Here is a 14,195-nt window from a genome sequence, read left to right as displayed (position 1 = left end):
GCCGCAGAGCCACCCATGGTGCCATGAACTCAGCTGCTGTTGCCTTCCCCTGATGAGACATCTCCCCTAACAGTATCCAAAACAGTATATCTGTTTAGGAGGGAGATTACCTCAGGGGACTCCTGCACTACCTGTCTACTGCTACGCTGCCTAGTGGCCACCCCTTCCCTTTTTGCCTGGGTGGCCTTTACCTGCGGTGTGGCCAACTCACTGAACGTACTATGCACGACTTTCCCAGCATCTTGCATTCCAAAGACATGGGTTAGGATTAGTAAATGCATGCTGTGTTGGCTCCAATATCACGGTGACACTTGCAGGCTGCTCCCAGCACATCCTCTGACTGTATTGGTCATTGACACCAGCAGTGCTTTTCAATGTATGTTTTGACGTACATGTGACAAATGAAGCTAATCTTATATAAATACAAAGGGATTGGTTACCTTGCTCCTCCTCGATTAGTTCTGTAGCACTTTAACATCAGATAATGGGACGAGTTAAAATACTGTATCAAGTTCTGGTTGCTGCACTGTGGAGGGGGATGCTTTCACTGGAAAGGATGCAGAGGGTGTTCTTCAAAATGTTGCTGGGAATGGAGCCTTTAAGATGAGGGAAGACTGGATAGACTGTTATCCTTCAAGTGGAGGAAGCTGGTGGGTGGGGGAGCTTAATAGTGGTATACAAAAAATACCACTAGGGCTAATGATAGGGTAGATGGTAGGAAACTTTTTCCAAAGAATAGGTATCTAAACGAGGCTTAGATTAAGAGTTAAGAGATTTAGAGGGATCTGAAGAAGAAAATTTTCACCTAGTCAGTGGTGTGAAATCTCGAGTGGATGGTAAAGAGCTACCTCAGTAGTTGGTGAAGACAGATACTCTCATATCATTTAGGAAATACCTTGATGAAACATAGAAAACCTACAGCACAATACAGGCCCTTTGTCCCACAAAGTTGTGCTGAACATGTCCCTACCTTAGAAAATACTAGGTAGCCCTCTATTTTTCTAAGCTCTATATACTTATCTAAAAGTCTCCTTAAAGACCCTATCATATCCGCCTCCACCACCATTGCCGGCAGCCCATTCCACGCCTCACCACTCTCTGTGTAAAAAAAACACACAAAACACACACACACACACAACAACAACAACAACTTACCCCTGACATCTCCCCTGTACCTACTCCCCAGCACCTTAAACCTGTGTCCTCTTGTGGCAACCTTTTCAGCCCTGGGGAAAAAACCTCTGACTATCCACACGATCAATGCCTCTCATCTCCTCCTATAGTAGCCTGGGTTACATCTCACCTGGTCCTGGCGACTTATCCAACTTGATGCCTTTCAAAAGCTCCAGCACGTCCTCTTTCTTAATATCTACATGCTCAAGCTTTTCAGTCCACTGCAAGTCATCACTACAATCACCAAGATCGTTTTCGATAGTGAATACTGAAGTATTCATTAAGTACCTCTGCTGTTTCCTCTGGTTCCATATACACTTTCCCACTGTCACACTTGATAGGTCCTATTTTTTCACGTCTTATCCTCTTGCTCTTCACATACTTGTAGAATGCCTTGGGGTTTTCCTTAATCCTGCCTGCCCACGCCTTCTCATGGCCCTTTATGGCTTTCCCAAATTCCTTTTTAAGCTCCTTCCTGTTAGCCTTATAATCTTCCAGATCTCTAACATTACCTAGCTCTCTGAACCTCTGTAGGCTTTTATTTTCTTCTTGAATAGATTTATTACAGCACGGTTCCTGTTACCCTACCATGACTTCCCTGTCTTCTTGGAATGTACCTATGCAGAACTCCAAATATCCCCTGAACATTTGCCACATTTCTTCCGTACTTTTCCCTGAGAACATCTGCTCCCAATTTAATCTTCCAATTTCCTGCCTGATAGCCTTATAATTCCCCTTACTCCAATTAAATGCTTTTCTAACTTGTCTGTTCCTATCCCTCTCCAATGCTATTGTAAAGGAGATAGAATTATGATCACTATCTCCAAAATGCTCTCCCACAGAGAGATCTGACACCTGACCAGGTTCATTTCCCAATACCAGATCAAGTACAGTCTCTCCTCTTGTAGGCTTATCTACATATTGTGTCAAGAAACCTTCCTGAACACACCTAACAAACTCCACCCCATTTGAACCCTTTGCTCCAAGGAGATGCCAATCGATATTTGGGAAATTAAAATCTCCCATCACGACAACTCTGTTATTATTACACCTTTCCAGGATCTGTTTCCCTATCTGCTGCTGGATATCCCTGTTACTATTGGTCGGCCTATTTTTTTTAAAAAAAATGCTTGGAGCTGAATGGGGTGATGAACCACGGCCCTATCTCTGCACCGTGATTCTGACTCAGTGACAGAAGAAAGTAAAATATCTCCAGGGGGTGGGCGGGGGAGGGGATGGTGATGTGGAGCCTCCACTGTGCTAATTCTTTCATTTTTTTGTAAGATTTGCCTCAAAGACTATTTTCCTTTGAACCATGAATCTGAAGGCAAGGGGATTCAGATTTCTGGACCATTGGGATCTCTTCTGTGAGAGGTACAACATGAATAGAAGAGACAGATTGCACCTGAACCCAAGGGAGACCAATATCCTTGTGGGGAGTCATGTTGAAGCTGTACGGGAAGGTTTAAACTAATTTGTCAGGAGGACAGGAACCATACTGGTAGAGATAAGGATGGGGCAGTTAGTTTACAAACAGAGGCGGTGTGTAGTGAGACTGCTAGCAAAGACAGGCTGATGATTGGGCAAAATTGCAGTCAACAGGATGAGTTGCAACATAAAAAGTGGAGAAAATCGAAAAGAGTGAATACGGGACTAAAGGTGTTATATTTGAATGTGTGCAGTATACGGAATAAGGCAGATGAGCTTGTAGGACAGTTACAGATTGGCACGTATGACATTGTGGGCATCTCTGAATTGTGCCTGAAAGAAGATTATAGCTGGGAGCTTAACTTCCAAGGATACACATTGTATTGTAAGGACAGGCCGGTAAGCAGAGGAGGTGGAGTGGTTCTGTTGCTTTTCTTTTTAAAAAAAAAGAAATCAAATAATTAGAAAGAAGTGACAATGGATCAGAAGGTGTAGAATTGTTGGGGGTCAAGCTAAGATGAAAAGACCCTGACTGGAGTTATACAGACTTCCAAGCAGTAGCAAAGATGTGGTTTACAAATACAATGGAAGGTAGAAAATGCACGTCAATAGGGCGATGTTACAACAGTCATGGGGGATTTCAGTATGCAGGTGGATTTGAAAAATGAGGCTGGTGTTGCATCCCAAGAGGGGGAATTTGTAGAATGCTTACAAGATGGCTTTTTAGAATTGCTAGTGGTAGAGCCCACTAGGGTATCAACTATTCTGAATTGGGTGTTGTACAACAAATCGGAATTGATTAGAAAGCTTAAAGTTAAGAAACACTTAGGCAGTGGTATGATAGAATTCACCCTGAAATTTGAGAAGGAGAAATTTCAGATGTATCAGTATTACAGGGAATTACAGAAGCACGAGAGAGGAGCTGGCCAAAATTGATTGAAAGAGAACACTAGTATGGATGACAGCAGCACAGCAATGACTGGAGTTTCTGGGAGCAATTTGGAAAGTGCAAAGAAGTATTCTGAAGGCAGGATATTGCAACTCTGGCTGAGAAGAAATGTCAAAAACAACATAAAAGACAGAGAGGGTTTATAATACAGCAAAAAGTAGTGGGAAGTTAGAGGATTGGGAAGCTTTTAAAAATCACCAGTATGCAACTAAAAGGTCCAAAAGAAGGAACAGGTGGAACGCAAAGATAAGTTAGCCAACAATATTAAAAGGGATATCAAAAGTTTCTGCAGATATATAGTGTAAAAGAGAGGCAAGAATGGATATCAGACCACTGGAAATGATGCTGGAGAGGTAGAAATGGGAGACAAGGAAATAACGGGCAAACTGAATAAGTATTTTGCATCAGTATTCTCTGTGAAAGACACTAGTAGTCTGCAGGAAGTTGGAGTGTGTCGGGGCAGAGATGAGTGAAGTTGCCATTACTAGGGAGAAGGTGCTTGAGAAACTGAAAGGTCTGAAGGTAGATAAGTCACTTGGAGCAGATTGTCTACACCCCAGGGTTCTGAAGGAGGTGGCTGAAGAGATTGTGGAGGTATTAGTAATGATCTTTCAAGAATCAAGATTCTGGCATAGATCTGGAGGACTGGAAAATTGGAAATGTCATTCCAATCTTCAAGGAAAAAGGAAACTATAGCAGATTTAGTCTGACCAGTGGTTGGGAAGATGTTGGAGTAGAATGTTAAAAATGTGGTTTCGGGTACTTGGAGGCATTTGATAAAATAGGCCGTAGTTAGGATGGTTTCCTTTAGGGAAAATCCTGCCTGACAAGTCTGTTGGATTTCTTTGAAGAAATAATAAGCAGGGTAGACAAAGGAGAATTGGTGGATTTTGTGTACTTGGATTTTTAGAGGGTTTTTGACAAGGTGCCACACATGAGGCTGCTTAACAAGTTCAGAGCCCGTGGTATTACAGGAAAGCTACCAGCATGGTTAGAACATTGGCCGATTGGTAGGAGGCAAATACTGGCAATAAAAGGAGCCTTTTCTGGTTGGCTGCCAGTGACTAGTGGTGTTCCATAAGGTTCTATGTTGGGACTGCTTTTTACATTACATGTCAATGATTTGGATGAAGGAATTGATGGCTTTGTGGCCAAGTTTGCGGGCAATATGAAGGTAGGTGGAGGGACAGGTAGTGTCGAGGAAGCAGAGGGGCTACAGAAGGACTTAGACGGATTGGGAGAATGAGCAAAGAAGTGCTAAATGGAATACAGTGTTGTAAAGTGTATGGTCATGCAGTTTGGTAGAAGAAATAAAGTGTAGACTTTTTTTAAATGGAGAAAAAATTAAAACATCAGAGGTGCAAAGGGACTTGGGTATGCTCATGCAGGATTCCCTGAAGTTTCATTTGCAGGTGAGTCAGTGGTGAAGAAGGCAAATGCAATGTTAACATTCATTTCAAGAGGGTTAGAATAGGCGCTAGGGGCCTCACTTGGAGTATGGTGAGCAAGCAATTTTGGACTCCTTATTTAAGAAAGGATGTGCTGATATTGGAGAAGGTTCAAAGGAGGCTATGAAAATGATTCCGGGATTGATAGGCTTCTCATATGAGGAGCGTTTGGCTCTGGGCTTCTGCTCACTGGAATTCAGAAGAATGAGGGAGGATCTCAATGAAACCTATCGAATGTTGAAAGGCCTCCATCAAGTAGATTTGGAGAGTATGTTTGCTATGGTGAGGGAGTCCAAGACCAGAGGGCATAGACTCAGAATAGAGAGATATCCATTTAGAACGGAGATGAGGAATTTCTTTCACCTGTGAGTGTTGAAGCTGTGGAATTTGTCACAGGTGTCTGTACGGATCATGTTATTGGATATATTTAAGGCAGACGTTAATAGAGTCTTGATTAGTCAGGCATGAAGAGCTATTGGGAGAAGTCAGGAGATGGGGCTGAGAGGGAAGTGGATCAGCAATGATGAAATGGTAGATTGCCTCGATGGGCCAAATAGCCTAATTCCGCACCTATAGCTTATGGTCTTATAATGATATAGAACCATAGAACACTACAGCACAGTACAGGCCCTTCAGCCCTCCATGTTGTGCCAACCCATATAATCCTTTAAAAAAAAGTACTAAAGCCGCACTACCCCATAACCCTCCATTTTTCTTTCATCCATGTGCCTGTCCAAGAGGCTCTTAAATACCCTTAATGTTTTAGCCTCCACCACCATCCCTGGCAAGTCATTCCAGGCACTCACAACCCTCTGTTTAAAAAACTTACCCCTGATGTCTCCCCTAAACTTCCCACCCTTAATTTTGTACATATCCTCTGGTGTTTGCTATTGGTGCCCTGGGAAACAGGTACTGACTATCCACCCTATCTATGCCTCTCATAATCTTGTAGACCTCTATCAAGTCCCCTCTCATTCTTCTACGCTCCAAAGAGAAAAGTTCCAGCTCTGCTAACCTTGCTTCATATGACTTGTACTCCAAACCAGGCAACATCCTGGTAAATCTCCTCTGCACCCTCTCCATAGCTTCCACATCCTTCCTATAATGAGGTGACCAGAATTGAACACAATACTCTAAGTGAGGTCTCACCAGAGATTTGTAGAGGTGCAACATGACCTCTCTACTCTTGAACTCAATCCACCTGGTAATGAAGCCTAGCACCTCATAGGTCTTCTTAACTACCCTATCAACCTGTGCAGCAACCTTGAGGGATGTATTGATTTGAACCCCAAGGTCCCTTTGTTCATCCACACTCTTAGTAACTGACCATTAATCCTGTACTCAGTCTCCTGGTTTGTCCTTCCAAAATGCATTACCTCACACTTGTCCAGATTGAACTCCATCTGCCATTTTTCTGCCCAACTCTGCAGCTTGTCTATCCTCTTGTAACCTTTGACAACCTACAGATCCATTCACAACTCCTCCAATCTTCGTGTCATCTGCAAACTTACTCACCCATTCTTCCGCCCCTACATCCAGGTCATTTATAAAAATCACAAATAGCAGGTGTCCCAGGAGAGATCCCTGCGGCACTCCACTAGTCACCGACCTCCAGGCAGAATACTTTCCTTCCACAACTATCCTCTGCTTTCTTCCTTTAAGCCAATTTTTTTTATCCAAACAGCCAAGATTCCACTTATCCCATGCCTCATGACTTTCTGGATGAGTCTCTCATGAGGGACCTTGTCAAATGCTTTGCTAAAGTCCATGTAGATCACACCCACTGCCCTACCCTCATCAATTTCTTTTGTTACCTCTTCAAAAAAACTCAATCAGGCTCGTGAGGCACGATCTTCCCTTCACAAAGCCATGTTGACTATCCATGGGTAGACTGTACTTCTCCAAATGCTTGTTGATCCTATCCTTAAGAATCCTTTCCAGTAGTTTGCATACCAACAACGTAAGACTCACTGATAGATGCTGCCTAGCCTGCTGTGTTCTACCAGCATTTTGTGTGTGTTGCTGGTCTATAGTTCCCAGGTTTCTCCCTATTACCTTTTTTTAAGCAAAGGAACTACATTTGCCATTCTCCAGTCTTCCGGCACTTCCCTTGCAGCCAAAGAGGATTCAAAGATCATAGCTATTTTCCCCCCTTCTGCTTAGTTTTGTTTTCCAGCAATAATTCTATACTCAAGTACAGAATTGACTAAATCTTTGAGGGGCTAAACTTTGAATACATAGGTTGGACAATCATAAATCTGTCGATTTTATCGCAGGTATGCTTGTAAAAATGGCAGATCAAAATATGTAACTCATTTGATAACATTGGTCCTGTTTCACTTATGCCATATTACTCCATAATTATAATTGTGAGAATGGAAAGATAATGCATTTATCTTGTTTTCATTTTAAGTGTCTATTTGTTAAAGTTCATAAAGTTTAATTTATGAAAGAGTGTTTAATCCCATTTCAAAGGTTCATTTATGATCCAGGTATACAACTGTAAAATTCTTCATATTGGGAAAGAAAGTTAACATTGTTAAGGAGATTGGAAACAAATGCGTAATATGGATTAATTATCTTATTTTCATGAACGTCACACTCCTAAATTAAAATACATTGAAGAAAATAAAAGCAAGCTATCTGATCTAAATTTTATAACTTTCCATGACTGCTTACTAGGGAATATGTTGCAGTGAGCAAGCTAATATTTTATCCTTTTAAGAGTTTTCTTTTAATATGGCAATAGTTCTCACATGACTGCTTTTTAACACTAAATTAAGAAGCAACAAACATCTGCTGGAAGCAGAAATCATAAAGAAAAATCCTAAAAGTACACGTCAGGGCACACAACATGCGTGGATTAAAAAGTGGATGTTTAGTGTTGATTATCTGTTCTAAGAACCATCTTTTTCATCATTGTTAACCAGGGCTAGGACACTCTACTGAATTAAAAATTGAAAGCTTATAGTACTTTGATCTACAGTACTTCCAGGGTGGCATAACTTGGATGTCAAGAGAGAGTGATCAAATGGTTCGTGATGAATGTGCAATTACAAAACACAACTTCTCATCATAACTTTATCATTTGGTTATAACGAAACTATAATTGGTTCTCCCTATGTGCCAAACAAAATTGGCATTCTCGCAACAGTTTGCAGATTTCATTTGAATTTTAAACTACAAACACTAACAACATTCTGGCAAAATCTTCCAAGGATAAATCATTGTGCCATAATTTATAGTGTTTTACATTGCACCATTCAACTGTGCAGAATAAATGTCTAGTAGCTAATAAATCCTAGCTACCAAAATATTTTGCAAAGTAATCTGGTGTATTTGATGTTGTTTCAGGTCATAAATCACAGAGGGAAGAATTGGACTCTATTCTTTTTATTTTTGAGGTAAGAATGCTAGAAACTTGTAAATGTTAATACTTTATTTCAAAAGGGATTTATTTATTCGACTTCATGAGGCACTCAGGTTTTATGCATATCAAAATGCAATTCATTCCTAATTGGCAAAGATAGTGAATACTGTCTACACTTTTTAAATTTCTCAGTATTGTGCTACTTCTTTTTGCATTATACTCTTGTTAAAACTTAAAATAGGTATTCAGGTACTGAAAATGCTAACAATTTTGTTGATTTCATGTTAAAATGGTTCATAGTTGTATTCTATATCTGTTTGATTTCCCATGGTATTATGTATAGTGATTTGAGGTAAGTTGGAATTAGATGCATCTAACTGATATCTTCAACATCTCTGGAAGTTGATTCCCCCCACAGGCTTTAAGGCAACCACCATCATCCTGTAACCGGCCTCAGTGGTGCTGTCTTGAACAATAATGAAGTGTTTTGAGTGCCACTTGAGAACAACAACTTCTGTGGGACATATTATCCTGCACCTTGTGAACTTAAGCCACCTTTGCTCTGCTGTCATCCCTGCCAGTATCCTACTCCAATCCACCTGGACAAGCTCCTCTCTCACACCTCTGTAATTCCCTTTAGTCCATTGCAATACTGATACATATGATTTGTGCTTCCCCATCTCAAATTGTAATGTCCATAGCGTACAGTTAGTACAGACATGGGGAGATCATAAGGTGTGTATATTTAGCAGGATGATTAGATCACAGGTTAGCTCACTATGTTGTTTCGTTGTAATCATTCAGTTGTATAAACATATGCTTACAAAACCATCTACAGCCATTGCACAATATTCAAAATCTTGTAAGCAAGTCTATTTCCAACTGCACACTGACTTGAACAGGTTTTTGTTAATCCCAGAAAGTACCTTCTCTCAAAAATTTATATATAGTATTTTAGTTGGCATCTTTTCTTTTGACATTGAGATTTGGAGACTTTGGAAACTTATGAATGGAATACATCTGAACAACAAAATAAATGTGGAAGTCTGAAAATGTAAAATAAAGACATGTTGAAAGTACCTAGCACCTGTAGAGAGAAAAGACTGATTGTGATACTGCATTCATTTTCACAGGAAAAGGAGGGTAAAACAGCTCATTGGAATAACATAGGTTGATGGGCACTCAGTTAACACTTTCTCTCGTCCACTTGTTTTCATTTATTCTGATGTCCACTTAGAACATAGAATTAAAAAAACTGCAACACAGGAGCAAACTCTTGATCCGCAGCATGTGCTGACCATAATGTCACTCCAAACTAATACCATCTACCTGCTTATTATCGTAATTTCTCCTCCATTCTGCATCTCTTCATGAGCCTGTCTTAGTGCCCTTGAACATTACGATCATTTCAACTTTTTATGTATGCATCAAGAGTGCTTTAACTTGAAGTATATACGTATGAAAATGTACCATATCTTTAAAGGCCTGGCTTTTATTGAATTACTTTAAACATTTCAAATGTCAGCCTGCTCTTTTATAAATGCTGACTGACCTGCCTTTCCAAGAATTTCAACTTGTATTGTGTAATCACATATTATATGAACATAATGCTGATATTGTAATTCTCCACCTGCTGTGCTCCATGTCCACGAAAATGATGAACTGATAAGTGAAGCTTTGGGCCAACTCCATGGTGCAGTTGTGAGGACTCAGTTTTGGTTTGGACTTTTGTACTTCACTTCATTTGTTTTCAAGATTTGTGCTTTTTTTGCTTTCTCTTACATTCTGGTGTTGGTCTTTCATTTTTTTTCTTTAATTTGGTTCTTTCGGGATTCTTGCTTTCTGGCTACCTTCAGCAAACAAATCTGAATGTTACATAATTTATACATTCTTGATAATAAATGTCCTTTGAAATTTGAAATGAAATATGTTAACGTAACTTGTTTTATGTTGAAACTACTAAACTAATAACTCTGTGCAATAGTGTGATACCTTAAATTTAATAAGATAAAGCATGCAATGAGTTTGGAGGACAGCTGGTGAGGGGCAACAATGGATTTAAGGACTAAAGAGCAAAGCAAATCACTTTTCAATGTGAACATTAACGTACTTATATTGATTTTATGGTTTTATATATCATTAAAAGAATGTACACTTGATTCCATGGAGCAAAACACTATCCACTCAGTCCTTTGAAAAACAGTATTTATACTGATTGCATCTAATATTCTTTGCTATTAAACCAATATATCTGATGTACAAGAGATCAGCTATTATAAGTTTTCATATATTTCGTTGGGTCCAATTTGTCATTACCATGTGCCAACTGGCCCTGGAAACCTTTTCTCCTTTTACACCAAATGAAACTTCTTCCCTTCCATGAGTACCCCACCAAAAGTTTTCATGCATAACTGTAAATGTTTCATAGAATTCCATTTCTTTATAGTGATTATTTAGTATTTTCTTAATCATTGGGGGGAGTTTATCTACACATCTTGAAAATAAAAGCTTAAAATGTAATTTATTAGTACTTGAGTGCAAGTTAGTACTTGCTCCATTATGGATATTATCCTTCAAAGTTCCAAGTAATTTTATTGTCCTATATTGTCGTGACATGAGTATGTACAGTCGGCCCTCCTTATCCGCGGGGGATTGGTTCCGGGACCCCCTGCGGATACCAAAAAGAGTGGATGCTCAAGTTCCTTATATAAAATGATGTAGTATTTGCATATAACCTACATACATCCTCCTGTATACTTTAAATCATCTCTAGATTACTTATAATACCTAATACAATGTAAATAGTTGTTATACTATATTGTTTAGGGAATAATGACAAAAAAAAGTCTGCACATGTTCAGTACAGACGCAACCATCATAGCTTTTCTGGGAACGCTGATGCTGCCTTGGCATAAGCCGATCCCGATTCTCCCATGACCTGTAAGTTCTTGAGGCTGTAGCACTTTACATAGCTAGCCAGCCATCCCTTACTAGCCTTAAATGCAACACAAGTAGCGACCGAACGAGACGCCAGGCAAACAATGCTCAAACAACGAGTGCTGGACAGAGATCTTCCAGGTTTTCCTGATTCGCATTTGATTGATTCCACGCACGTGGAACCCGCGGATACTGTCACTAAATACTACCCTGAGATTCATTTTCTTGTGGGTATTCGCAGATACGAAGAAACAGAATAAAATTAATGAAAGCTACACAAACGAAGACGGGCAAACAACTAATGTGTAAGAGAAGACAAACTGTGCAATCAGATAAAAACAAATGATAATAAATATAAGATAGAGCGAGAAAGTTGAGAACATGTTTAGATCCTTAAAAGTGAGTCCATAGGTTTTGAAATCAGTTCAGTGTAGTGGTGAGTTAAGTTATCCATGCTGGTTTAGGAGCCTCATAGCTGAAGGTTAACTTCCTGAACCATGTGGTGTGGGACTAAGGCTCCAGTACCTCCTTCCAATGCAGCAGCGGGAAGACAGCATGACTTGGATGGTTGGGATCCTTGATAATGGATGCTGCTTTCTAGTGGCAGCATTCCTTGTAGATGGGTTCAGTAGTTGGGAGGGCTTTTCCTGTAATGGACGGGACTATATCCACCACTTTTCATTGGCTTGTTGTACTTCCTATAATTATTGTTTCAAATTATTAATGCATTCTAAAATACTGAATTTTAATTTAAATTGGGTAAAGGAAGGATCAAATGGTAAACAAGTTTTTGACCTAGAACTGAACTTGTGTGTATTCAGTGAGTGTTGCTGTGCCCATGGTAGAGTTATGTATATGTTAAATGAATGCTGGAGGGTAGGGTGTGGCCCTTTGGGAAAACTGTTTCTGATTGTAGCACCAAGACTAAAACAATGAAATAATCTTATCTATTTGATTTTCTCCACTGAAATTTAGGCTTTTGGAAACCTAAACCATTCACTGTTGTGCTGACAGATTTTGTTAAGAAATATTTTATTATACAAATAAACATTTATAAACAAGTAGATGTTCAAATGTCAATTTTGAATATTAATTGGAAAGTACACAAAAATCATTTGGTAGGGTGACCATACCTAATCAGTAGTGCAATGAATTGCATCAAAAACATACATGCCTGATAAGAGCAAAGAATTACTGAAAGTGTATGTGTGGGAGAGAGGGGAAAATAATTCTGCTGGTTATAGGAAACAACCTGTTTATGTACATAGGATTTTTGAATTTAATAATATGGGAGCTCATTTGTATGTAGGGGTGTTGTTGTTAAGTCAGGTGCTCACAACCCATAGAGTGTCAGTATTTATATGTACCTATACTTTTACGTGGCTTTATTTTATACCCCTGATTTGAAACAAAGGATTTCCTAACTAAATCCCATGAGCCCAGTGCTATTACCAAACTAAATTTGTTCTTTGAAGCTTAAGCAGCTTTGTTATGTTGTACTATTTTGTTGTTGCTTTGTTTCCTTTAAAGTTTTTTTTGAAAATGAGGAAGGTTACCTTAAATTAGTGACTTTGAATTGGGACTCCAAAATCTTCTCTTGATAATATAAAATATTTTAATTTGTGGAAATAAATGATAACTCGACTGCTTATGACTTCTGTCAGATAGATTTGCTATTCAAATGTATCTCCAGTTTTAAGGCCCTAATTGCACAACTGGCTACATTGGACAGGTCATGTAGTCAGACATCCAGTATCAAACTCCTAAAGCAATATTGGAAGTTCTGTCATGGGAAGACATTTTCAAGCAGACTTGAAAAGATGCAATATTCTGACTGACTTTTGGGAAATACTAGTTTGACGAAATTTTGGATCGTCAAGTGGAGAAGGAGCATTTGCACGATATTGAGATTGTGGAGTCCACATATCAGAAGCACACAAAACTCTGTGCACAACCAGTAAATTTGCTGTGTTAGATGTTCTGTGGAAGATTCTGCACTTCCTTCATTGTCCTCAATAATTGTCTCTGAGTCCACAAAACAGGAAAAGAACTAAATCGTCCATGACCCTGAGGGACCGCTGAAGAAAAAGAACATGCTTTGGTTGGCTTATTGACACAAAACAGAAAATGTTAGAAGAAGCATCAGGTCAAACAGTCTTAGTGGGGAGAGAAAAAAAATAATCTTTTGGTCAAGGATCTGCCAACATAAATGAAATAAGTTGGAAGAAAATTGACTTTTATGTTGCAGTGATGTAGAAGAACAGAATAAGGTACTGACCATTGTCTTAAAAACAATTGCTTTTAAAAGGCATCAATAGAAAAATGAAACAAATTGAAATAACTATACCACATCTATGGAGAAATGGAAATGAGGAGAGAAGATTACCTGAAATTGTCAAGTTTGAAATTAAGTTTCAGTGACTACCAGATGAAAGGTGAGGTACTGATTCCTCAGTCTTTATCGGATTAATGTTGTAGTGAAGGCAGAGGATAAAATATGAGCAGGACAGAAAATTACAGTGACAGGAGAAAGGAATCTCGATGTCATCCTTATGGACTGAATGGAAGTGTACTGCAAAGTGGTTGTCCAATTTACATTTGAATTTTCTAACACAGACAACAACATCAGGGGTACCAAATGTAGACTGAATTGAAATAAGTACTTCCTGCATTCTTGGAAATCATAAAAAATCAGGTGTTGCATTTTTTTGGTGACTGGGAAAGTGCAGTGAGAAGGGGAATAGTTAGTAGTGATGCAAGAGTAGTCAAGAGTTGTGGAGATATTAGTCTCTTGGAATGCTTAAGTTGTGGCAAAAAAATATGAAAGATGATGGAGTGCTGTGACAGGCAGTTTGCTGAACTGCACCCACTCTAAACTCTATCTTCCACT

The 14,195-nt window shown here is 39.2% G+C and overlaps 1 protein-coding gene across 11 annotated transcripts in view; it reads left to right on the top strand.

The window, feature by feature from the left end:
- Window positions 1-14,195, top strand: part of ralgapa1 (Ral GTPase activating protein catalytic subunit alpha 1) — a 202,987-nt gene that overhangs the window by 21,042 nt on the left and 167,750 nt on the right. For all 11 annotated transcript variants that reach the window (XM_073039975.1, XM_073039978.1, XM_073039977.1 and 8 more), the window contains exon 3: window positions 8,353-8,402. In XM_073039975.1, the coding sequence (XP_072896076.1) occupies window positions 8,353-8,402 (50 nt within the window). The remainder of the gene's footprint in view (window positions 1-8,352; window positions 8,403-14,195) is intronic.

This window comes from Hemitrygon akajei, chromosome 3, assembly GCF_048418815.1.
Source record: "Hemitrygon akajei chromosome 3, sHemAka1.3, whole genome shotgun sequence".
NCBI classification, from domain to species: Eukaryota; Metazoa; Chordata; class Chondrichthyes; order Myliobatiformes; family Dasyatidae; genus Hemitrygon; species Hemitrygon akajei.
The sequence above is the reverse complement of the archived record's forward strand: the minus strand, read 5'-3'. Positions and strand labels throughout refer to the sequence as shown.